Below are 26,024 nucleotides of genomic sequence, written 5' to 3'. Positions count from 1 at the left end.
GAAGCCGGGGCCGCCGTCAATTCGCCGGCAGGAGTCACCCTCTAACAGGCGGTGGCCATCGCCGATACAAACTTCGGCTAGATCCGGTGAGCCCACGAGAGAAAGAAGGGAGGGGGCGCTAGCTAGCAGAGGAGGAGAGGAGGCGGCGTGCGCTGGTGAGAGGTGGCATCGCATCAGATCCTTCGCCACCTGCGCGTCGCGGCCGATGACGCCGCGATGAACCACCCGCTCGTGTCTTCCCTCAAGGTGCTGCGCCGACTCGTCTTCTCCCCCGCCGTCGTGCCCGCGCCGAGGTTGAGGGAACGTACGCAAGCGGCAGCTGTGCAGGCTCGATGTGGAGCGCGGCGCGAGGGCTGCGGCCAAGCGGCGGCAGCGATGTCGGCGATGGTCGTGCGGGCCTAATGTGGTGGCAGGGCAGGTCGGACGAGGACCGACGATCTGGGATCAACACGGCGGCAGCGGTGGCTGGGGCGCTAGGCACTGGCCACGGCCATGTGAACCCAATGTGGCAGCAGCTGCCGCGCCGCCGAAGGCCATGTAAATTTGTGCTCCGCAAAGGCTCCATGAGGTGTAGGCTCCACATATGTGAAAACGACGGCGGCTGGCTCTGCTGCAAGGTTTGTGCAATTCATTCTACAATGCATATCTTGCAGCTAGGAATCATGATATTTCTTTTAAATAATTACCATTATGTCTCTCAAAAAAAGTATGCAGTATTTATTGCCAATAACCTTGATTTGAAAAGGGTGAAAATAGTTTTTGTTACATATAGTTATGAGTTACATATTTAAACGCACTTTATTAAGTGAAAAAGGATTGCTCTGCACTGGACGGGTTTCAGATTAGAAGTTCAGATTTGCAAGATGCGGTTTATGGGCTTTCATTCCATTCTGTTGAAGGAACTTATTTTCATGGTTGCTGTCGGTCTGAATCCATAAAACTCTTCTATGAGATGTAGCTTACTTTTTTTTTTTGAGTCATGTCATTGTATCATGCTTGCTCTATTAAAATTTCCATCCTCATTAGCTAATAGAAAGCAGATCGTCCGATTTGAATCTGATTTCCATCGTCAAGAAAAGCGGTGATTCACAACCTATACTCATCTACTAGCTAGCTTAACTTATCAGAAAATTGGAAAGGACCTTTATGAAAAGCTGTGATCATTTCCTCAACAATGTATGTTTATATCTTAGATAATCTATATTCATGTCTTTGATAATCTACAATAAATCTAACTACTAAACTTAAGTAATACAAAGTTATGGCTACCTATTATCTATACATATATATATTCCAATGCTTGTGATATACATACTATTACAGTTTCATCCTCGATCTTTAAATTCTAACTTGATTAGGCACTATGTCATACTTTGGCAGAGTTGTAATATCACTGAACTGAAACTTTCATATGACAAAAATGGCCATTAATTTGTATAGATCAGCTGCTGCTGCAGTTACAGTGCATCTATATGTCATGGTGCTGTTTGGCTGGTGCTTTAATCAGTTTGTTACATGCTGAATAAAATGTCATGATCTTTGTACATGCTGTCAAAGTTGCAAATTTTAGCTACATGCTGCCAAAAAATTTCATGATCTGTGACTCTGTGTATGTGCTGCCATGATGAAATTCCTAAGCTGCTGGATTTCCAATTTCTTTGTTCCCCTACTCAATTTAGAAGAAGAGTTGTGGTCAAAGTGAAGGAGCGTTCTCAGAGTAAATGTGCTCTACTCATTTTATTTTAATCAATTAGTTTCTCTGGTTTTGTTTTATTCAATTCCAATATTATGGCATGGCATTGATAGCTCAGGAACAACATCAATATTTGACTGAAACTAACTACAATATACTTGCTAAAGTGCATATCTGCAGCTAAAACAAGCAAAAAAGTTTTGGATCTTAACGAACAATCATGTAAATAGCTTATATAACTGCTAAATTTTATTCACATAATGCTAACTAAATTTAAGTTCCAAATGCCTTGCTATGTTTTCTTTTTCTTTCTTTCTTTTTTCTATTGCAGATTAGTGTAGCGGCTTCCTGACCAAAGGTGTAAAGCATCACTGCTATCAAAGTCATTTGACTGATATCTGATTGACGTCCTCAACGGTTGACACATACTCATCGGTCAAGTCCTCAACGTACATGGAGTTGGATAAGCTTGTTGCAATCCATTAGCAAACACCAAATGCAGAGTTAGTTTTTTGGTGGTACAAGATGGTTATGCACATGAGCAAGAGAGACAGAGAGCAAGTGAAGGGGCGCAAGCAACGATGTATCACACAACTCACACTCACTGGTGCTTTGTCCAGCACCAAACCTCAGCACCAGATTTTTGTGCCAATAATCACATCAGCTTGGGAGATGTCTTCCTGATGCGGTGGGCAAAGGTATCGAGGGCCATGGAACCGGTTTATAGCCCGAGGAGCAAGAGGGATTTACAGGAGGTGGAGGACAGGGAACGCATCGCAGACTTGTTCTGTACATGTTTATTAGATCATTGTGACAGAGTGACATGTTGCACTATCAAGTACCAATAGTTGGTTGGGATTGGAATGATCAAAATGAGTTGTTCATGTTTTAGAAGGCTGTGTGTTTCTCCATTTTAGTTTAGATTTGAGAAGGTTCTAGGTTTTTCCTTTAACCTTTTCACTCTGTTTCTCGCCCAACATAACTCAGTTTTTCTCTTTTTCACTCTGTTTAATTTATCAATTTCTAAATAGTGCCACACGGTCCAATCTCCGGTAAAACTGTCAGCTTGAGAAAAGTGAAGTGGAGGAACCATGAACTCAATGTCTTGCTGCATTGAACTAATATGAATAAAAGGGTAAAGTTTAAATAATTTCAGGTTTTAAATAGATACTCCCTCCGTTTTACAATGTAAGACTTTCTAGCATTGCCCATATACATATAGATGTTAATGAATCTAAACACATACATGTGTCCAGATTCATTAACATCTAAATGAATGTGGGTAATGCTAGAAAGTCTTACTCCCTCCGTTTTACAATGTAAGTCATTCTAGCATTTTCCACATTCATATTGATATTAATGAATCTAGACATATATATCTATCTAGATTCATTAACATAAATATGAATATGAAAAATACTAGAATGACTTACATTGTGAAATGGATGAAGTACATTGTGAAATGGAGGAAGTAAAAAATATTAGGTGTACTTATCAGAGCATTTCATTCATTTATTTCATAAAAGCTGGTCAATTACGCGACAAAGCCACGTATATTTTCTAGTAAATGATTAGAGAGCCGATCGATCAACAAACCGATATAGTGATACTAACTGTTGTCGATAGAACAACCGGCTATATGTCTATATGTCTAGGGGCGGAGCGGAAGGTGGGGTAGGCCGTGCCCGTACATGGCGGCGGATCTGCCGAGGACGGAGCTGCCGTTGTCGGTGTAGAAGTCGCCCTGCGCGTTGGCCTCGTACTGCTGCTGCGCCGTCGCCAACAGCGGCGCCGCGAGCAGCACGACAAGGAGGAGGAAGCGCGGCATCGACATCTTGCCTGAAATTGGAGCTCGTCGAGAAGAGCCTGAGGCCTCGCTAGACTGCTTAAGCTAGAGCGATAGCTGGAGACTACAAGTCAAAACCTGCTGGGGTCAACGGGGTCAACTGAAGTGTAACCTGGAGGAGCCGATACATCGGACCTTAATTACTTTTCAAGATGAGAACAATGTTTAATCGCCTTTTTGATAGGACCTCCTTACACTATTAAACCTATGGTTTACTATCCCAGATTGTGGTCTAAAATGGTGTGCGGAAAATGAGTATTCTAAACATGTCATATTCAATCATATATATAGGATACAATCCTATATTCAATCATATATATAGGAGTAGTGGCTAACAACAAGACGTTGACGAGTTACTAGGCAAATGGATTTTAGTCCTCGAGGGTCGAGGCATATACCTTCATTTATTACATATCATCTAAACTATATAAAACAACTAAAATGATAAACTAATGTTCGATAAATCACATCACCGTACATACTACTTCGCTTTACAAGTTTTAATAAAAAAGATAAATTAAACTCTAATTAATATATGTATATTTGCAGTCATATTTATTTTTTTACAGATTGTGGAAATCTTTAAATTTGCATGTTCGCAGGGGCGAATTTATCATTGGGGGCTTGTGCACCGTATCAATAACGTCTAACACTTGTGCGCAACATCTCACCTTCTTGGAGGCGTTGTGTTAGTGGCTCTTCCAACCTTCTCCCATGCTTGCTCTTATATTTTTTTTAATCAAACCAACTAACCTATTGAACGGCCGTTGTTTAGACCTGTCGAACAATGGTTGTTTCATAGGTACCCTGTCGAACTATGATTGTTCGACATGGTGCTAAATTTGTGGTTTCTATCAACCAACATTTATTTGTACAATTTTCCATTAAAGTTGTATTATTTCTAAAAAATCCGATATATGCCTACTCCTACTACCGCATTAATTAGGCTTCAATTATTAAAGGGTAGTATGGATGTCACATAGTCCTGTTCTTTTCTCCAACAAGACTTAGATGAAGATTTAGATTTTTGTAGCACGCTTTTCAAATGGCTAAACGGTGTGTTTTATGTAAAAACTTTCGTGCTAAACTGTACGTTTCGTGCGAAAACTTTCTATATGAAAGTTGTTCTAGAATATCATATTAATTTATTTTTCAAGTTTGTAATAATTAAAATTCAATCAATCATACATTAATGTCACCTCGTTTTGCGTAAAAAACTTAATCTTCATTTTCAAAAAGAAAAAAACACCACCTATACTCTCTCGTTCCACATCAGAGTTGACTCTAACAATACTACCTACTCCCATTATATATTGACTTACAAACATCTAGTCACACGATTGCCAAAAAAGTCAAATTGCTACTTCTTCCATTTCCACTTAGTTGTCACTATTGATCAACACTATTACAATTTTGACCATTAAAATAACTTTTAAATTACTATATTTATTTAACAAAAATCAAATGATTATATGCAACATGTTTTATTAATATGCTAAAATTATTTATGATTATGTTTAACGTATGCAACATGTTTTATTAATATGCTAAAATTATTTTCTAGATATTTATAAGTTTGTCGTTGAAATAAGAGCTTCCAAAATTTACCTAAAAGTAATATTCATAGTTTAACTGGTTAGATTTCTTGTGGTGAAACCAACCCACCTGAGCTTAAACGTAGATTTGACATGGGTGCTTGCATTTACGGCTAATTATTTTTTTAGTGGCATGTGATGTGCCTGTTAACAGCGATGTGCACATGGTTTTTAGTGGTAGGTAATGTACCCGTTAACATTGATGCGCTCATGATGGTTTCATCAATATCAAGATATATCAGTCCAGTCTTCTGGAGGTGATCATAGAAATGAGTGCGGACGTGTTGTAAATGCCTGTGTTTATAATGTATTTATAAAAGATACTCCATCCGTCCTATAATATAAGGGATTTTGAGTTTTTGCTAGCACTGTTTGACCACTCGTCTTATTCAAAAAATTTTGGAATTATTATTTATTATTTTTGACTTACTTTATTATCCAAAGTACTTCAAGCACAACTTTTCATTTTTTATATTTACACAATTTTTTTAATAAGACGAGTGGTCAAACAGTGCAAGAAAAACTCAAAATCCCTTATATTATGGGACGGAGAGAGTAGTGTCATAGTGATAAGCATCTGAGAACGGAATGGATATCTCTTTATGTTCAACCGAAGAACAAGATTTTGCCTTATATACATTGGCATGCCGTGCGCGACCCACTACTTGTTACTGTACTAATACAATCCTTTTTCTTTTCGTCGGCTGTCCTTCGCCGGCCTGGTGAAACGGAAATAACCTGCCGAACCTGTTCATCCGGTCAAAAGAAACTGATCCGATGGTTGATTAACAAGCTCAGTCAACTCGCCACTCAAGAAAGTACAACAGGTAAGACAAATGAGCTTTTTTTCTTTAGCAGGCAGTATCTCATTCGTTACATACAAAATCCAATCCTAACTTAAGAATTAAGAATTTGGATTGGATATATACGTATCTAGATTACGTCCAAATTATGACTGTTTTTTTAGTCTTTTTTTAGCCAGAGTAATACACTAGTACTCCTTCTGTCTTTAGTAAACCAGCATAAGATATGAACATCATCATGCTGGTTTATTTGAAAATGAAGGGTTTTAGATAATGGAAGAAGGAAGGAAACATACTTTGGAAGTGGATTTTCATCCCTCGAGGGGATATCCCTTCGTTGTTGGTATGTCACCCAAATAGTTATGAAAAAATTTGAAAAAAATTAAGAAGATATGTTAACATGTGATATATTACTCCACAAACATGCAAGTTCAAATTCAACTTATATATCTCGCATCGGAAAAAATAAATTAAACTACAACTAGATAACGTATATTCACAGTCAAATTTATTTTTTTCGTTGCGAGGTGTAGAAGTTGAATTTGAACTTGCATCTTTGTAGAGTGATATATCACATGTTAATACATCTTCTCAATTGTTTTCAAATTTTTTATAACCATTTAGGTGACATGTAAATAAACGAGGGGGATATCCCCTCGAGGGATGAAAATAGTTTCCCACGTACTCCTGCTACACAATTTCCCTTACAAAAAGGAACATCTGGTTCATGATCCTTCCGTAAGCAAAGCATCATTTCTGAATTTTAGATCCCCGGAGCTTAGGTAGCCTCCAATTTAACCATGCCGCCCGGCGCGCGAGCAAGACGCATCGCCGCACTCGACCTGATCTTCCTCGTGTTTCTCCGGCTCGCCAGCGCGTATCAACGACCATCCGACGCGCACATCGACTGCATTGACATCTTCTGTCTCGGCGGCTACACCTGCAGCGAAACCACCGCCACCACGTCCTGCACCGCCTACCTCACCTTCCGCTCCGACCCCCCGCTCTACTCCTCCCCGCTCTCCGTCGCCTACCTCCTCAACGCGACGGCCTCCGCCGTCGCCGCCGCCAACTCTGTCCCCCTCGCCGTCTCCCCCGTCGACGGCACGCAGCTCCTCCTCGTCCCTGTCCCCTGCTCCTGCAACCGGGCCACCGGCTACTACCAACACAACACCACCTACACCGTTCAGGAAGGTGATTCCTTCTGCATCTCCAACGGCACGTTCCACGGCTCACGACGTACCAAAGCATCATCGCCAATAACCCTGCAAGCGAAGCTATGTCTCCAGTGATCAACGACTCCCTCGTCGTGCCGCTCCGCTGCGCGTGCCCCTCTGCGACTACGGGACGAATAAGCAATCTGCTGACGTACGTGGTCCAGGAGGGGGACAACGTGACCAGCATCGCACGCAGATTCAACTCTACGCACGGCGACGTGCTTGCCGCCAACAATTTGTCGAGCAACGCATCCTTATTCCCGTTCAACACGTTGTTGGTCCCGCTCGTCCACCCGCCGCATTCGCGAGTGGTGCTCGCGAATACTACTATTACTTCCACGACTCCACCGGAATCTCAGAAATTTTACGTGTCGAGTCCCTGCAGCAATGGCTTGCTGGCTGGCTTGGGTATCGGCGTCGGATGCGGCGTCTCTGCGTGGGCTGCCGTTCTTGCTGTGTTCTTGCTATGGCGTCGAAGGCGGCGGCGCCCCGTCGGCGACAGCTCAGGCATGGCCAGGGAGACCCCCCTGGTAGCGGCTGTGCGTGGCGCGGTGGAGACTCTGGCTGCCTACAGCTACGCGGACATCGAGACGGCGACGGCGGGGTTCGAGGAGGAGCGGAGAGTGGCCGCCGGATCGTCGGTGTACCGTGCGGTGATCAACGGCGAGTCTTTCGCGGTGAAACGCGTGGCCGCCGGCGGCGACGACGTGCGCGGTGAGGTCGACGTCCTCGGCCGCGTCAACCACTCCGGCCTCGTCCGGCTCCGGGGCCTGTGCGCGAACGGAGACGACACCTACCTGGTGCTCGAGTTCGCCGAGAACGGCGCGCTCAGCGAGTGGCTTCACCCCGGCAGCGCAGCCGCGTGTCTCCGCCGTGTCCTCGGCTGGAAGCAGCGCGTTCTGGTGGCGCTCGACGTCGCGGGTGGGCTCAACTACCTGCACCACTTCACCAACCCTCCCTACGTGCACAAGAATCTCAACAGCGGCAACGTCCTCCTCGACGCGAACCTCCGCGCGAAGGTCTCGAGCCTCGGGTTCGCGCGCGCCGTGGCCGTCGCCGTCGCAGCCGGAGACGACAGCATCGCCCTGATGACACACCACGTCGTGGGCACCCACGATTACCTGGCGCCGGAGTACCTGGAGCACGGCCTCATCAGTCCCAAGCTCGACGTGTTCAGCTTCGGTGTCATCCTGCTCGAGCTCTTGTCCGGGAAGACGGCGGCGTTTGTCACCGACGATGACGGGCAGAGCACGTTGCTGTGGCAGGCGGCGGACAGGCTCGTCGACGGCGACGGCGCATGGCTCAAGCTGAGGGCGTTCATGGACCCTCAGCTGCAAGGCCACTACCCGATCGGTGTCGCGTCCGCGGTGGCCGCGCTGGCCGTTCGGTGCGTGGCGCGGGAGCCACGGGCGCGGCCTTCCATGGAGGAGGTGTTCGTCACGCTCTCAGCGGTGTACAACCTCACGGTTGTTTGGGATCCTCAGAATTACAGCGCATCAGCTTCTATGGTCCTCGGTAGGTAGCAAGTAAGGAAGCTCAATTTTTTCGACGTGAGATATTAAGAAGAGAGCATCTTTCCCATCCTTGAGAAAGTACCAAGGTACCATGAAGTACGAGGTACCATGAGGTACCAATCTAAGCTAACTGTTGATTTAGAAGGGGTATGATCGGACTAAACAAAGTTAAGGTGTCGCAAATCACCGCCCACTCAACCAATAGCGATACCCTATTCCCGTCTCCTGCCTTCTACCTCATCTCCGGCCGCCGTCGCATCATGGCCGCCGCGGCCACGCGTCACACAAGCTTCAGCCTCCATCGCATCGAGGCCGCCGCGGCTATGAGTCGCACACGCGTTTGCCGCCGTCCTATCGAGGCCGCCGCGGCCGCCGTCGCATCGAGGCCGCCGAGCAGCCGTCGCATCGACCCCACCACGGCCGCCGTGGCTTCAACGCCGCCGCATAGACGTCGCCGCCTCCACCTGCCGCATCCGCCGTCGCAGGCGCATCAACATCGCCGCCTCCACCCCGTCTCATCCGCCGTCGTAGCCACCCCGAAGACTCCGGCATCTTTTCCACCATCTGGTGTGGACTCCGTCGTAGCAAGAACTAAATTTGAAATGTGCTTCATCTGGATTTGTTATTTGTTGGTACATTTTATGGTTGAAGAAGTGATGAAGGTGGTAAATTATTTGGCAGGTTCACTGTGCCGTGTACAGTGGAAAGTGTTGGTAGCAGAACAAATATGCTGTATTATGTTGTTGTTTGTCTAAGTTTGAGCTGAATTTACGTTGTATGCCGTGTGCCTAAGTTGTTTCAACCATTGTTGTTTGTATCTTGTACAACTTTCATAAAGTAAGTACTTGAATCTTGTTGGTCTAAGTTTGATCTCTGTTCAAGAAGCAGCAGTGCCAGCAATTTTCAGTTTTCAGCATCAAAAAGCAGTACCAAGCAGCAAATTTAAATTTGTAGCAGTAATTCCAGCAAGAGGAGCAACAAGTTCAGGCAAACTGCAATTGTGACACAGTCAATTCATCAGCATGTATGTGTATTTCATCTCAGCAACACCAACTTTAGTTCCGCAGACAGCATCCACCAGTAACAAATAATCAGCAAGCATGCACCAGTAATAAATCTCGCAAGAAGCATCCATACAAAATGCACACAAACAGGGGCATCAATTATGCAAACCATACCACTAGAATTAACTGATAGACATATTACATCGGAACTTCAGTGAACAGAAACACACAAACATCAGCTCGCTCGAAAAGATTGGCTCCAACCAAAGCATTCCATCCAGTTGTGAGGGTTGCTCGCTTATCCTTGAATTTCATCAGTTTCATCGGCATCCAACCATCGCCGGCCTCCCGTCGATGCAGCGCCGCCGTCGCATCGAGGCCGTTGCCCTCCGACCCTGACGAATCGCCACCGCCGCCGATGCAGCACAGCCGTCGCATCCAGACAGCCATGCCCGCCGTCGCCGACGAATCGCCGCTGCCGCCGATGCACCGCAGCCGTCGCATCCAGACTGCCGCACCCGCCGCCGTTGACGATTCGCCGGGGCTACCCGATCTAGGCGGCCATCGGGTCGTCAGTCCAACCTGCTCCCGCCGCCATCTATCACCGCCATGCATTCTAGGGTTTCTTTCTCTCGCTGCTCTAGCCCGTCGAATATGCGGCTTCTGTTCTCTCGCCAAACAGAGAAGGAAACAGAGAAGGAAGGGATGCTGCGTGCGTGATGCGGAATAGACGCGAAAGTACATAACTACCCTCCCACCCACGGTACCGCTTCAAGGCAGAGGTGCGGTACCATGAGGTACAGGTGATTTTTGACCGTCCGATGAGGCCTGATCAACGGTCACGATTTGGTACTGCACAGCCTCAAGGACAGTAAAAATGCTCTTAAGAAGAAGCATATTGTCAAATATGTTTCTCTACCATTTTCATGGAGAGATACTAAGAAGAAGCATGTTTGGAAATCAATCTTCTCCTTCCCGCTTCAATCACTATCATAAATAATGTAATCCCTATCCTTGTAAACTCTTAAACCTCCTTTTGAATGAATTCATGAGGCGTCTGCAAATCGGGCGCTGGTTGTTTCACTAAGTAGATCAAAAATGTTTCAATCATGTAAAAAGCTGAAACACAACCAAATGACCTCATGAAACATTTTGCTACAACACATGAAACAATGGTTCTTGAAGCTGTTTCACCATGTATGAAAACAATGTTTTAGCAAATAGCGAAATGATGTTTCAATTCACTGCAATATTTGATCTATACATAGTGAAACAACATAAGTATACTTGCTGAAACATTGTTGGTGGAATAAAAAAATGAAACAGATTCCCTTAATAGAGCATTTCAGTAATATGTGAGTGAAAATGTTTCAGTGCTGAAAATGATGAAGCATAATCAAATCACACAATGAAACATTTTGCTACAACATATAAAACAACGGTTCCAAATGTGCTGAAACATGAAACAAATCCAAGTACATCGAGAAAAAGATGAAACACCATCGAAAAACCCACTGCAACGTTTCAAATCTAACTGATGAAACATCAAAAAATTCAAGGGAAAAAACCTAGATCTACCTCTTCTTCTACTCCGGTGATTAGCAACCACATCCATGTCAACGCTGCGCCGAGCTCCACCACAACTACGTAGCCACTGTCGTCGAAAGCCGCGGAGCTCGGCCGCGTCCGCGTGTCCACTGCCGTCGACGCCGCACGAGCTCGGTCGCCGTCGTCCGCAGCTCCCGAGTTGCCAAACTCTAGGCAACAGGGAAGCAGCACGGAGGAAGGAGAGGAAGACGGGCGGCGGCAGCAGCGACGACGACGATAGGCGCCGGCGCTGGCACTAGATGTGGTGCTGGGGGCTGCGGTGGCGGCATCAGATACAGATGCGCGATAGAAAGAGAGAGCAATAAGAGAAGAAAGGAGAGAGGGACGAGGAATTGAAGCAGGCGCAACGCCCGATAATGACGCCTCGCGTCGGTTGCTCCATAATGAGCGTTTTCCTGAAATTCAGGTGGGGAACACCCCCCCCCCTCCCCGGTGATTTGGTCCAATTTTTTTTTCATGGGAGTGGTTTTCTGTTATTGAGGAAATATCAGAAGGTACTTTTTTTTTACAGAATTTGATACCTCTCGACATCTCTGGTAGATATCAATATTTACACTAAAAAATATTATTGATACCTCTTGGTAACTCTAATATCTATCTATTATATTATTAAAGGAATAGAAAAAGGAGCCTCCACGTTCGCTCTCATGGCCTAGAAATTTTCACATTAATCGGAGAAAAGAAAAAACAAAGTCCATATAGAAATACAATTTAGAAATAGCTGAAATTCGGAATTAAAAAATAAGGAATATTAGAAGAGGAGACTAGAGTCCATATAGAAATACAATTTAGAAATAATTGAAATTTGAAATTAGAAATAAGAAATATTAGAAGAGTAGACTAGAGTCCATATAGAAATACAATTAGGAAATAACTGAAATTCAGAATTAAAAATAAGGAATATTAGAAGTAGAGTATAGAGTCCATATAGAAATACAATTAGGAAATAATAGAAATTCAGAATTAAAAATAAGGAATATTAGAAGTAGAGTATAGAGTACATATAGAAATACAATTAGGAAAAAAAATAGAAATTCGGAATTAAAAAATAAGGAATATTAGAAGTAGAGTATAGAGTCCATATAGGAGTTTAAAACTAACTAAAATTCGGAATAAAAAGGAGTCTCCACGTTCGATCTCATGACCTAGAAATTCTCACATTAATCAGAGAAAAAGAAAAGGCAGAGTCCATATAGAAATAAAATAAAAAGTAGTGTTTAGAGTCCATATAAAAATACATTTTACAAATAACTAATATTCTAAATTAAGAAAAACATGGGAAGAAGAGTTTAAAGTCAATATAGAAAGATTAAAGAATATTAAAAATTAAAGAATATTGAAAGATAAGTTTAAAGTCCACATAGAAATACAATTAGAAATAATAAAAATTCAGAATTAAAAAAAATAAATATTTAAAGACGAGTCTAGAGTCCATATAGGAATATATATAATTTACAAATAACTAAAATATGATATTAAAAATAATTAATAACTAACACGTATATAAAATACAATATGAATATTACACATTAGTAGTTTTGTAAAGTTATTCCAAAGTTTAAAATTATGTTGTCATTGTAATATATTTTAATAATATAATGAGAAAACATATATGCTATTATATGAGAGAAAATATAATGATGCAAGTCGCATAATCTGCGCGGGCCACCATAGTTACTTTTTCATAGAAGAAACGGGAAATAAGTGCACTATGACTCCCTCAACTATAGAGCCAATCAAATTCATATCCCTTAACCGCAATACCGGATATCTCAACTCCTCCATCTATTAAAACAGGTATAATTTGACTCCCTCAGCGGTTTTTAGAGTGGTTTCACTGACGTGGCACATTGACTTAGTCCATTATGCTGATGTTGCATCCTAGTCACGAAAATACAAGCGAGGCCCACCTGTAAGTCACTAGGAAAGAAAATAAAAAAAATCGTGGGGGTGACACGGAGCATATTACCGCGTTCTCTGTTCTGCTTCCTCGTCTTTCTCCGACGAGCTGCTCTGCGTCACCAACGCGTCGAACTCCTCCACCGTCCGAAAGCTCCTTGCCCTCCCCGCCGCGCCATCGGTTGAGTCATGGACTTCTCGCCGTTGTCGCGTTCTTCTTCTTCCTCCTCATCTTCCTCCAGCCCAGCAAGCAGGTTGGACACATTGATCGTCTCGATCTTGACCACCACCTGCTCGTCCTCGGCCACGGCCCCCGCCACTGTCATGGTGTTAGATATAGCTAGCAGTTGCAATCACTCGTCTTGACTAGAGTTTGTTCCATTGGTGCACATATGCAGCAAATCAGGATGGCCACTCCTGAATCCTGATAGTAGACCGGTTCATGAGATGTATTGCATGAATTTGGGATCGGTTTGATCTGCTCCCGGATGAGAGTGATTTCGGGAAGAGGGATTTGAGTGATTTGGCTACGGACCTGGTTGGTGAAGCTAATGCAGAAGAGAGCAGCATGCGGCCGACAATGAACATGGAGATGTTCACCGCGGCGGCGTTGACGGTCGCGCCGGCGAAGAAGAGCACGCGCCGGCGAAGAAGAGCACGCGCCGACGAGCATGCCTCCCGACCACCCTATTGACTTGGCCGGCCGCCAGCGACGCGGCCAGCTCGACCAGGTATAGCGACGAAGTGAACGCCGTTAGCACGTGGCTGTTGTAGACACAATACTCATCCCGCCGCGTCGCCGCCATTCGTCGGAGCACCTCGGGAAGAAGTCCTCCAGGAATGACTTCATCGCCGTCACTCCTGAGCATCATCAGCCAGTCCAGACGACAGTATAAGATCGACGTCCACGGGAAAGGAGGCAATGGCGTCGCAAGCGGCCAGCCTCGTTGAGGTTAAGCTCGCCGGCGGCGGCGCCGCGCTCATGAAGGCTCCTGGCCTGCGCGTCAGTCGGCCTCGGCTAGCAGCAGCTGGGCGACAGAGATGTGTGGTCCCCAGTTTTTTTTTTTAATTTTTTTCCACTTGTGAGCTGTATTTGTGCGACTGGACTGCCACGTCAGTATAGTAGACCAAGTCAACATGCCATGTCAGTATAGTAGACCAAGTCAACATGCCACGTTAGCAAAAACCACTCTCAAAACCGTTAAGAGAGTCAAATTGCACCGGTTTTAATAGATGGAGGTGTCGACATATCCGGTATTGCGGTTAAGGGATATGAATTAGATTGACTCTATAGTTGAGGGAGTCAAAGTGCACTTATTCCAAGAAACGGCGAGCATGTAAGTGAGAGTAACTATGTATGGGCATATTACAGAAGCGGTCCTTTCTTGCTGGGCTGCAAGGCCATTATGGGCCTAACTAGAGTGGTAATCTTCGAACTCCCAATTGGGCCACCGGCCTAGTGGGTCTCCATTCGGCCTTCACTCATCACGCCGCCAAGACGCCGAGATCCACGGTTCCCCAACCGAGCGTCGAATTGTGCAACGCCGAGAGCGAGAGGAAGGAACACCTCCGCCATCCATCGACGGCCGCCTGCGGGGCTCCCGCCTCCCGCGCCACGCACCGCAGCGCGACGACGTGAGCCCACCTCCCGACATCGACATGAACGCCACCGTGACCCTCGTGTCCTCGCCGTCGACCACCAGCTGCCCCTCCGATTCCTCTCACACCAGCAAGGCTAAGGCTTCCCGGACAAGAGCTCAAGCAGGACGTACGACACCCAAGGTGATCTGCCCGCCGACGCCGGTGACGGCGTGTGCCGGGCCGAATGTTTGAGACCTTCGCGCCACTGTCGTCAGCTCCCTCGGACTACTGGCAAGAGATTCCGTTTCAACGGGCAAACGTTCCCCTATCTTCAATGACGAGAAAAGAGACGGAAGAGATCGAGGATGTTGACTTGAATTGAAACTCCTGTTCTTTGTCGCCGCCGAGGACCTCTCTTGGCCACCTCCGGTCCGGACCTCCAGCTAGCCCCGCTCCACCCTCTGGGAGAGGTCGACGCCTCCCGCTCCGCTAGGGTGAAAATGGTATAGAAACGGACGGAAATCATCTTTATCGTTTTAGTTTTCCTATTTTTTTGGAATCGGAAACCCCGGATACGAAAACGGAATCGAATATTATCGGAACCGAAAATGAAGCGAAAACGAACCGGCGCGAATACGGTAACGAAAATTTATTGGAATAAAAAAACCCCTCAAACTGATAAATCCAATTCTCAAGTCTCAACGGTCAACAATTCATCATAAAACACAATCATATAAATCCAATTATTAAGTATCAACGGTACATCACAAAACACAATCTATGGAATAAATTATCTATATTTAAGAGAGTAATGATGTTCATAAATCCCGATGCAAGAAAAAAAATATTCTTATGTAATTTTAGATTTGCATAACAAATAGTTTTTAAAAAATAACAGCCAAAACCATGGTATTCACTATTCAGTGCTTAAAAAAATCCATGGTATTTCCGTCACAAAATTTCTGGAAATTCCAAGAAATTTTCCGGAAAGTTTCCGACCAATTCCGAGTTCCGACGGAAACTGTCCTTATCATTTTCGATTCCGTTACCGAGAAAATATTTCCGAATTCGTTTCCATTTCCGGAAAATTCCGACCGACAGACTCCGTTTTCAAAAATAGGTCCGGAATCCAGAAAATTTTCATACCGTTTTCACCCCTATGCTCCACTCCCATCCTCTACCCCTAATCATGATTCGAAATTTCGGTGGGGTTCGAAATTCCAACAAGCACTAAACTTTCCCAAAATTTTTAGATTTTTTTAAATATCTGTGAATTTGATAAAATCTTATCAAAATATGTTAAAAATTTCAAATAAGCTCGATCAAACAACACAAAAAAGCATGAATATTATTAAACTTTAGCAACCACCGAAATTTCAAAAATTTCAGTGATTACTGAAATTGCAAACCCTATCTCTGATGCAAACAAGGGGGGATAAAATGAAGAAGGGGCAAAAGAGTTACTCCTTGGTCTCAAAACCAACAAACCTAATACGAGATGTCGAGATGTGGCATATACTACTATTACAAATCTATTCAGACCTTCTAATGTACTTTATTAGGTTTACTTATTCTAAATGAAAGAAACGTTGCACGTACTTTCACGCAAGGTCTGCAAAACCACCGGTAACCGCGCGGTACGGTAAAAAAAACCGCGGTAACTACCTTAAATTCAATTAAATTTAAAAATAATATAAAATCTATCTATATACTAAAAGTTCATTAAACTTCCTAAATATGCTCTCAAGCTGCTACGTAGCTCCCTCAAAACGCTTCGCCACGTGGCGCAACAAGAGAGTTGAGAACCCCCTAGGGCCCGCACGTGCAGTGCATGGGTTATTTCCATAACGTGAACTAACGAAGATTAGATCCATATATAATTGTGTATGGGAGGCAAGATTCGAAATTAATGTCAAAGCAAAATCTAATCACATATGGCATGCAAGATTAGGCACGTGCAGCGCATGGATTTGTCATGAATAAACGAAGATTAGTTCCATAATTGTGTACACAAGACAATATTTCAAATCTATATCAAAGCAAGCAAGATTAGTTTCATGATGCAAGATTTCATATATATACACACACACCGGCTTGCATACATATATTTCACCTCACCAGCAACACTTTTTAATCCTCTCCAACACACAATTTTGGTGGATTCATCCTCCCGTCCTTTGCAACACGCAATTTGGACGAGTCATCCTTGCAATAGAGGTCTGCGGCATCAGCCCAATAGATGACGCCCAATCCATTAATTAAGGGAAATACTTTCTCCATCCGTCCCAAAATATAAGTATCTAAGATTGAATATGATGTTTCATACTACAATGTATCTGGATAGACTCTCTGTCATTATACATTGTAATAAGAAACATCTCATTCAATCCTAGGTTATTATATTTGAGACGGAGGGAGTAGATAGGACATAGCCACTGGAAAGAAATCCTAGGTTATTATATTTGAGACAGAGGGAGTAGATAGAACATAGCCACTGAAAAGGAAGGGAGATAGAGAGAGCAGCGTGGGTAGGTCGACCTAGAAGATAACTATTTTTTCCTGTACCTATTTTTTTAAACCATAAATTCTTTCACCGAGAGATCAAGTCATAATGTAAAAAATCATAATAACAACAAAAAAAAATAATATTTTAAATAAGATGCCCGCGCAACTGCGCGGGCTACCTTCCTAGTTTTGATAAATTTTACACGGTTTCATTTGCTACGGTTACTACGGTTACTGTGCGGTACCTGTGTTCACCGCCGGGGCGCGGTAACCCTGACCCGGCGGTTTGGGAAACCCTGCTTTCACATAGTAGTAGTATTTCGGACATGAATCATGTTCCTTTAGTACCACAGGCACGCAATCATTCCTTATCATCGGCCGGCCCGTTTATCCTTTGCATTCTGTGCATTGTCTTCCCCCTTTTCGTCCTGCCTGCTTCTACTGCGATTTAGAACATTTCTATCGATTGCTCCGGTTGATTCTGCTCCCCAATCCACAAATCTATCGTTTATAGACTGTGGTACTGATACCAATCATCAGCTCGCCCTTCACGTGGTCGATCTATTCATCCGTTGACAATGATCATTGCTGAACAAGACCCCAAACGGGGGCCAAAGTGAGCACTTCCAACTTTCAAAAGTTACCGGGCCACAGTGTCGCCGCCCGCGACACACCCCCAGTATGCTGCCTCCAAGCCCCACAGGAATAAGGCCTGGTTTAGTTCTCAAAAAAATTTTACCCAAAAACATCACATCAAATCTTTGAACATATACATAGATGATTAAATATAGATAAAAAACTTAATTGTACAGTTTGCATGAAAATCACGAGACAAATCTTTTAAGCCTAATTAGTCCATCATTAACCACAAGTACTACAGTAACCCACATATGCTAATGATGGATTAACTAGACTTAATAAATTTGTCTCGCGGTTTTCAGACGAGTTATAAAATTAGTTTTTTCATTCGTATCCATGTATTATATAAGTAGAACTCGGTGACTATTTTGTCTTATATCCTCTCTATAACGCTGCCCTCTAACTCTATATAAGAATCAATTCGTCAAACAGGAGTCTGTTATTACATCTTATTGAGAGGAGATGAACCTTAATAAATTATTGTTATATTTATCCATCCAATTTTAGTTTTCGCGCACTATATTTCTATTATTGCTGATAAAAACATCGAACAAAAAGTTCACCCTTTATTCTGTAGACTTACTGGCCCTACCGTTCAGCTGTCATTGCCTCATTGGCATGAATGGAGAGAGACTACAAGTCAACAGCGTGAACTATGGTGTTCCCAGAGTTTAGACATCAGCTGTGCATAGAACCTAATCTTATGACTTTCAGGGCATAAAAGACATAGACGCACATTAAAATGAGTTAGTGATGTATGAATTTGCGGTTGGTACAGTGTAAGTATTGCAGTAAATCACTGTTTACGGTGGAACTGTAATGCATTAATCTTGTCCATTCGTCGTGAATTGGATATCTGAAAATCTCACGAAGCCACAGAATTGTTCACCTCCGACTTTCTTCATGTAAATCCAGAGGATCCTCCTATATAGCCTATAGTTATGGCTACAATGCAATGGAGAACTGAATCGCCGACATACTACTTGAGTAGTTGAGTATCGATATTTCGCACCATTTATATCGGCAGAGTTTCATACTGTTTCTAGAAGGATTTCTTATAAGAAACCCCTGGTTTCTCATGGCCTTAGCTTGATGACGTGATGTTTTCCCATGATGGAGGGGATTATATACGATGACTACAGCGAAAAATAGCTTGGACATCGCTCGGTTGCAGGTTTCTGAAATTCCCGTAGCATTGGTGGTTCATGACTCACGATGATCAGGGAGCCAAAAAGATTTTTTTTAAGCCCAAGCAAATTTCAATATAAAAATAGTATTTACTATAAAAACTTCATTATCTATTTACTTATCAATATTAAAATTTAGTGGAGTTTTCGCCCGTTCCTGATCGGCAGCTACCTCACCGCTCCACGCGCTGCCGTGCCGAGCATGAAGTCTCAGCCGGGTAAAGATTTAACATCACTAGCGGCGAGGGGAAGTATCCGCTTGCGTGTTTGCCGGCGTCGGAGAAAACACAGGGATCGATCGGAGAACGGCACGGCAGCGTACGCGACGAAAAAAACAGTGTGCGACATCGCTGTGCTCCGTACGCGCTGATTCGGTGTCTTCCCCCACTAGTAGCTACTCCCTATGTTCCATAATATAAGTTATTTTGAATTTTTGCTTACACTGTTTGACCATTTATTTTATTAAAAAAAATTGTGCAAATATAAAAAACGAAAAATTGTGCTTAAAGTACTTTGGATAATAAAGTAAGTCACAAAAGATGAATAATAATTTCAAAAATTTTTGAATAAGACGAGTGGTCAAACAGTGCAAGCAAAGACTCAAAATCCCTTATATTATGGGACGGTGGGAGTAGTTGATCCGTTGATTGAGTCCGCGTATCGCCGTGCAAAGCATGCGATCGGCTAACTTCAAAGAAAGGTGCCGGTAAATTGCCAGCAGCAGCAGCAGCGTGTCCAGGCCTTCCTTTCTGACTTTTAACTGCAGCTTCCTAGTCAAACGACAATACTCTAGTACGGAGTACTTCATAAGAAAGTTTTTTTTTATTGTTAAAAAAAAGGAAAAAGGTAAGGTAGACGAAAGGCAAGATGGGCCGGGGTTCACTGGTTGGCGCCGCCTGTTTCCTTTGCTTTTCTCCCTTCGTGTGGGTGCGTTGGGCTGGTTGGCATCTGGAGGCGCTGCAAGAAGAAGAGTCTGCGAGTGTACAGCGTAAGAGCCAAGTCTAGTCAGATTAGCACTAGGAATTACTCGTGGTCAGCTCACCAATCGATGGCACAAAGCAAACCAGGCAAAAAGAGGCGGAGAAGAATATTCACTTGGGCCAAAAGTTAAAAGGACCTTACCGCATATACGAAGAAAAAGATCAGGCAAACCAGCCAAAAAGAAACGGAGAACTTTCACTCGGGCAAAACTTAAAAGGACCGTGGCACATACGAAGAAAAAGAGCTCGAAGAAGTAGCGAAAACGAAATAAAAAACTTATTGTCAAGAATGGGATTCGAACCCATGCCCTTTCGGACCAGTACCTGAAACTGGCGCCTTAGACCAACTCGGCCATCTTGACATCTTACTCGCAAGGTAAAATTATAATATTTGTATGTAAAGTCATGTACTAGTTGTTCCAAACTGCACGGCGCCGGAGTGCAGTGATCTGCGTTGCTGTTTTACTGACGCAAACGAAGACATGTTTCCCGTTGCTCAACCTTGCTCGTAACGTCACACAAATATTTATATTTAGCCGAGGTGCCTTTCACACCATAAACACATACAGATGATCTCGAAGTAACTCTGCCTTGCACTCCAAACATGCTTAGCCGACAGGTGCCCAATAAGCTTCACCCTTTTCCCCTTTCTGAATTTTACCATACACAAACGAACCTTAGGCACCACAATTTTGCCAAAGAAAGGGGACATGTACCATAAAAGCATTGCAGGTATTCATTAGAAGTTGGGGAAGTCTATATAAAGTGGTGTGTAAATGATGTGACCTCCCGAACAAAGCCTTAGGTCTGGGTGTATTTAGTTCACGTCAAAATTGAAAGTTTGATTGAAATTGGAACGATGTGACGGAAAAGTTGAAATTTTGTGTGTGTATGAAAAGTTTTGATGTGATGGAAAAGTTAAAAGTTTGAAGAAAAAATTTGAAACTAAACTCGGCCTGATAGTGTTGTGTATCTGCATTGGGTGATGATGCTCTAACCATTAACCAAACATAGGTACTACTAATAGTAACTAGGAAGGTAGCCCACGCATTCGCGCGGGCATGTATTGTACATTGCGTTTGAAATATATATAAAAACAGAATATCAATTGGCTGACACCTCCCATGTTTAAAATTAATATATTGTTTTTGAATGAGACGGTGAGACCTCCGCTATTCATTGTCATTTTGCTTTGATAGTTTTTCCAAGATATTTGTTAGGTTTTCAAATATATAATATTTAATACATCTGTATAAATATTTATCTATGATCTCTTTATTATATAGAAAGAATTTCTATTTAGTTTGTTTGGAAAACGTGTCTAACAAATCAAGCGTATATTAGGAGTAAGGTGTTTTGTCCTCTTTTTTAATAGAACTATTATTGTTAATAAATATGTTATATTTGTACCATCAAGTATTTCTCCTTCTAGTTGGTTTAAGTTCATGCAAGTTGTTACATACTTATATATAAATTAATAAAGACATGTCATATACCTCGCTTCCTTGTGATTTGTATGATCTATACTATCTTTTTCAAAAGAAAATACCTAGTTAACATGAACCCAAAATTTTAAACTTAATAGTAACAAATATGAAATTTCAATGAACTATATACTGCGAATCTTAGTGCGGTTTATATGCGTAATAATATGTAGAGAAACTCATAATGCTATGATATACGATGGATGTAAGGTCATTAATGTCTAAGCATTGTAAAATTGTTACGAAAATGGAACATTTAATGGTTGGTCCAATTTTAGTGAAATGTAAGAACCAATTTTTTTACGAACTTATTACATTTTCTCTAAACAGTTTAATTTAGTCCCTATTGACATTTTCTATTACTTGCTTTATTTTATATTTTATACCAGTTCAAACTATAGGCTTTATGGATCTTTACAATCATTGTTTTAATTATAAGTACAACAATATTTAGATTAGATATCAGATATATAGCTTGAAATTTATGCATATGTTAATATTTTTGATTATTTCTGGCTATATAAATAGGAAGGGGTAGAGTGGAGAGCTCAAGCCAAGAAGGGAAGGGACGTGTAATGCCGTGTTCTGCGTATGTGTGGGGCGAGGGTGAGTGGAGGGGTGGTTTTTTCTATTTTATCTAAATGATTTAAGTGAAACTGATTATCTATTTTTTGTCACATTTTTTTGTTATTTTTTTCTATTTTTTAAGATGTAACACATGGCGGCTTAAGACTTTAAGTGCAAACTGATGGTCAGATGGTTTTTCTTCCAATTTGTAAAGTTTTATTTTTATTTAAGACGTAACACGTGACGCCTTAAGTGCGCTCAGAGGATGTACAATGATTTACGTTAATATAATACTTATTTTCATTCTATATTATGGTCTATGTTAGGTTCATTTTACTTTTATCCATATAGATCTAATTTAATTATTTTGAAGTCATATATGGTGATAAAATCTATATCATTATCTTTCTATAATTTTATAATTGTTTGAATGGCACACAAAAATTAGAAAAATTAATATAGCCCCAAAGTAACATATTTCTTCTCAAAGTCAATATTACAGTGTATATGGGTCTTTAAATGTAAAATAGTCTAAAGACATAAGTTCATCAATATTAGCTGTGCGATTTAGATGTTATAGTTGCTTACTTTTTGCATAAGTTTTGCTTTCTAACAAACATATTTTGAAAACATTACTAATTGTATATTCATTTTACTTTTATGATTGTAGACCTAATTTAATTATTATGAAGTTATGTATTATGATAAAATATATATTATTATTATTATTTTATATTTTTTATAATTGCTTGAATGGCACGCAAAAGTTAGAAAATATAAACCAAAATGACATTTTTTTTCAAAGCTAAATTATATTGAAATATGGTCTTCAGCTGTAATTTAGTTATGAATAATATAAATAGTTACGTGGATCAGAAATTAGTTGTATGATTTTGAAGCTTAATTGTTTAACACAAAATTATTGCTTATCAAACTAATAAGGCATGAAAATAGGAGAGTGAAAAAGTTGAGAAATGAGTAGAAGGAAGAGGAGGCGTACATACGTACGTTCGTTTTTTTTAAAAAAACTAACTTATACATATAGACTTAGGTGGGCCTAGGTTTAGGAGTGGAATTTTTTCTTGAAAATTTATCTAATAGTTGTACATATTGGGTCCACCAAATTTAATAAAAATATGTTTGTTATTTTAGATTTTTTAAGAATTTCACTAATTTATTAGAGCATCACATGGCAACTTAGTAGCATTTGTAGGATGTCATATGGTGAATTAGGAGTATTTTTGGGAAGTTTAATGGACTTTTAGACATCTAATCTAATGTTCTAAAACATTGATCGGGTCCAACAATTTAAATGAAAATTGACGGTAATATTTATGTAAATTTATAGAGTAATATGTTTTATCTTTAAATAATAGAAAATCATATTTTAAATGTCATCAATTTTTTTTCCAATGGTACTAAGTATGTATGCTTTTTGTTTTGCTTATTGATTTTACGGTAATTCTGTGCGTAGTTTTTTTTTCTTCTGACACGAACCGTAGGTATGCTTCGTTAGTTTCTTGAGCGTATGAAGTTTCTTCCATATATACATAATAAAAAGAATAGCTATATTTATAGCGTCATATTGACATTGTAAGTCTATAAATTACATATGTAATTTTAGTGTATGTGTAACGTAAGTCCCAAAATTATATATGTAAATCACAAAATTACATACGTAAGTTTCAAAATTACATATGTAATTAGTATGTAATTATAGTGTAAATAGGATGTAATTATAACGTAACTAATGTGTCATCATACATACAGGAAAAATCCGATGCTAATAAAAAAGGTAAAGGATTAATAACGATGATAAAAAAGGAAAGTTGCATCCCTCGAGCGTTTATCCACAGTATATCAAACCATCAACGGCCAGAGATTCGACTGTTTTCAGAAAAAAAAAAACGTGCGACACATATAGCTCATCCGCATAATAAATACGTAACAGAGTAAGGAATTAGTTTCTTTGAAATAAAATACATCTATTCTAATAGTCGAAAATATCGGGTCCACCAATTTAAGTGAAAATTTAATCTAATGGTCTAAAATATTGGGTCCACTAATTTAAGTGAAAATCGACGGTTAGATTTGATAGAGCCACGTGGCAGCCTAGGAGCGATTGTAGGGGTCCTATGTGGCGGCCTGAGAGCGTTTGTAGGAAGTTTAATGGACTTTTAGTATATAATAATAGATAGATAATAGATAGATAGATAGATAGCAATTATGTGCAAGCTTGAATAAATGAATCACATTATTTTCACCTTGTATCAAATTGACAAAGGCATATGACCAAATAAACAAGACAACCTTGGTATCATTGGCTCTTTAACTAACTAAATTTCTACCCCCAAAAATTTGTCAACCCACCTAACAAAGTAAACAAAAAAAAAGTATCAACAATCTTAATTTCTTTTCAACTTGTCGATCATCCGCATGCTTATGCTTCGATCAATTCCATTTTATCACTCGGCGTCCTCGTCGATGGTGCTGAGCAGCCTCTTCACCGGCGGCGCCGCCGCCGCTAATTTGTCGCCGGAGCTCGCCGGACAGCATGGCCGTGTCATCACCGACTCGCCGAGAGTCCTCTCGTTAAGCTTCTCGTTGATTTCGCCGTCGCGGTCGTCGCCGCCGCATCCGTTCGCCGCGAGCATCGGCATGATGCGCACCTTCTTGACGCCGCCGCCGCCGCCGCGCTGGTGGCGAGGCCGCGCCCTCGCCACCAGCGCGTCGCTGGCGCGCACGGCGAGCGCGGCCATGTCGACGCCGGAGAGGGGCCGCCCGAGCATGGACACGGGGAGCAGGAAGTATATCTGCCCCGGCCGGAGCAGCTCGCCGCCGTCGAGGGCGGGGACGTCGACGTCGAAGTAGAGCGCGTCGGAGCTGCACAGGAAGAGCCGGCCGGCATTGCCGCCGAGCACGTCGGAGACGCTGACAGGGCAGAAGGCGGCGGCGGCGGCGACCTCCGTCAGCGACCCGTCGGCGGCGATGACCTGTGCCGGCGGCGGCGCCGCCGGCTGATGATGGCGAAGCAACGTGCTGCTCCGGTGATTGCACGAGAGACCTGATCCCATCAACCGATTGTGTACACAAAATGAATGGGTTTTTTTTGGAGTTTGGAATATTGAGAAGAGGAGACCAAAGAAAATGTGGTTTTTATAGAGGAAGCGCCGAAAGTAGGGGAGAGTAGTGGCCGGCTGAAACGAATGGAAATTTCTTTGTTTCTTTCATTTCACCCCCTTTGTTTTTGCTCTATTGTGAACTAATCTTCTGCCTCTTGCCATGGTGACAAATGGCTGCTAGTTTTTCTTCTCCCTCATAGAACAACTTGTATAGTTGTACGAGCAACATATTGCAGTTTTGTACTGGGTGTGTTCATTTGTAATGTGAGGACAATGGTTGCCACTTGATCATTGCAACATTGTTGACAAATAATCCCCGCAAAAAAAAACATTGTTGACAAATAAGAACCAACGGGAACATTAGCACTTTCTTTAGAAGAATAAATGTTACAGTACTATTTAACGATGGAAATATGTGAAAGCAAGTGTTTCTACTGCAATTAGGAAGCACCAGGTGGAACATAAAATAAGCACATCAACAGTAGTGAATCTTCGTTATAGAATCTGTAAAAATATATAAAGAAAGTAACAAATTTGGTATCTTGCAAACATGGTGAAAAAAAAAAGAGTAAAGTCCATCACCGGTCCCTAAACTTGTACCGATGTGTCATCCCGATTCCTAAACTCGCAAATCAACCGTTCAGATCCTCAAACTTATTCGACTGTGTCATTCCGGTCCCTAAACTTGCAGATCACTCGTTTAGGGATTAAAGTCAACTTAGCTAAACTTTTCGAGAGAGAGAGAAAAAAGTCAACCTAGTTATACATAGTAGTACATGT

At 42.1% G+C, this 26,024-nt stretch overlaps 1 protein-coding gene, 1 long non-coding RNA gene, 1 other non-coding gene and 1 pseudogene across 3 annotated transcripts; 2 read left to right on the top strand and 2 right to left on the bottom strand.

Moving 5' to 3' along the window:
• Positions 1-481: 481 nt before the first annotated feature.
• Positions 482-2,587, top strand: LOC127777811 (uncharacterized). Its single transcript, XR_008018372.1, has 2 exons — positions 482-617; positions 2,025-2,587. It is a non-coding gene; the product is annotated as an uncharacterized LOC127777811 (long non-coding RNA).
• Positions 2,588-6,737: 4,150 nt separating this feature from the next.
• On the top strand, positions 6,738-8,677 carry LOC127777028 (protein LYK5-like; annotated as a pseudogene).
• An 11,675-nt stretch (positions 8,678-20,352) lies between these two features.
• Positions 20,353-20,433, bottom strand: TRNAL-CAG (transfer RNA leucine (anticodon CAG)). Its single transcript has one exon. It is a non-coding gene; the product is annotated as a tRNA-Leu (tRNA).
• Positions 20,434-24,338: 3,905 nt separating this feature from the next.
• LOC127777555 (uncharacterized) lies at positions 24,339-25,231 on the bottom strand. Its single transcript, XM_052304161.1, has one exon. It carries the CDS (start codon positions 25,194-25,196, stop codon positions 24,588-24,590), a length of 609 nt encoding a protein of 202 aa, XP_052160121.1. The 5' UTR covers positions 25,197-25,231; the 3' UTR covers positions 24,339-24,587.
• Positions 25,232-26,024: the final 793 nt, after the last annotated feature.

The sequence above is a fragment of the Oryza glaberrima genome, chromosome 6, assembly GCF_000147395.1.
Source record: "Oryza glaberrima chromosome 6, OglaRS2, whole genome shotgun sequence".
Lineage (NCBI taxonomy): Eukaryota > Viridiplantae > Streptophyta > Magnoliopsida > Poales > Poaceae > Oryza > Oryza glaberrima.
Note: the sequence above shows the minus strand (reverse complement) of the source record. Positions and strands in the feature narration are given on the sequence as shown.

What these genes read in the sequence shown, in the direction of transcription:
- LOC127777555 (XM_052304161.1), bottom strand. Translation starts at nt 25,196, where the DNA reads ATGGGATCAGGTCTCTCGTGCAATCACCGGAGCAGCACGTTGCTTCGC.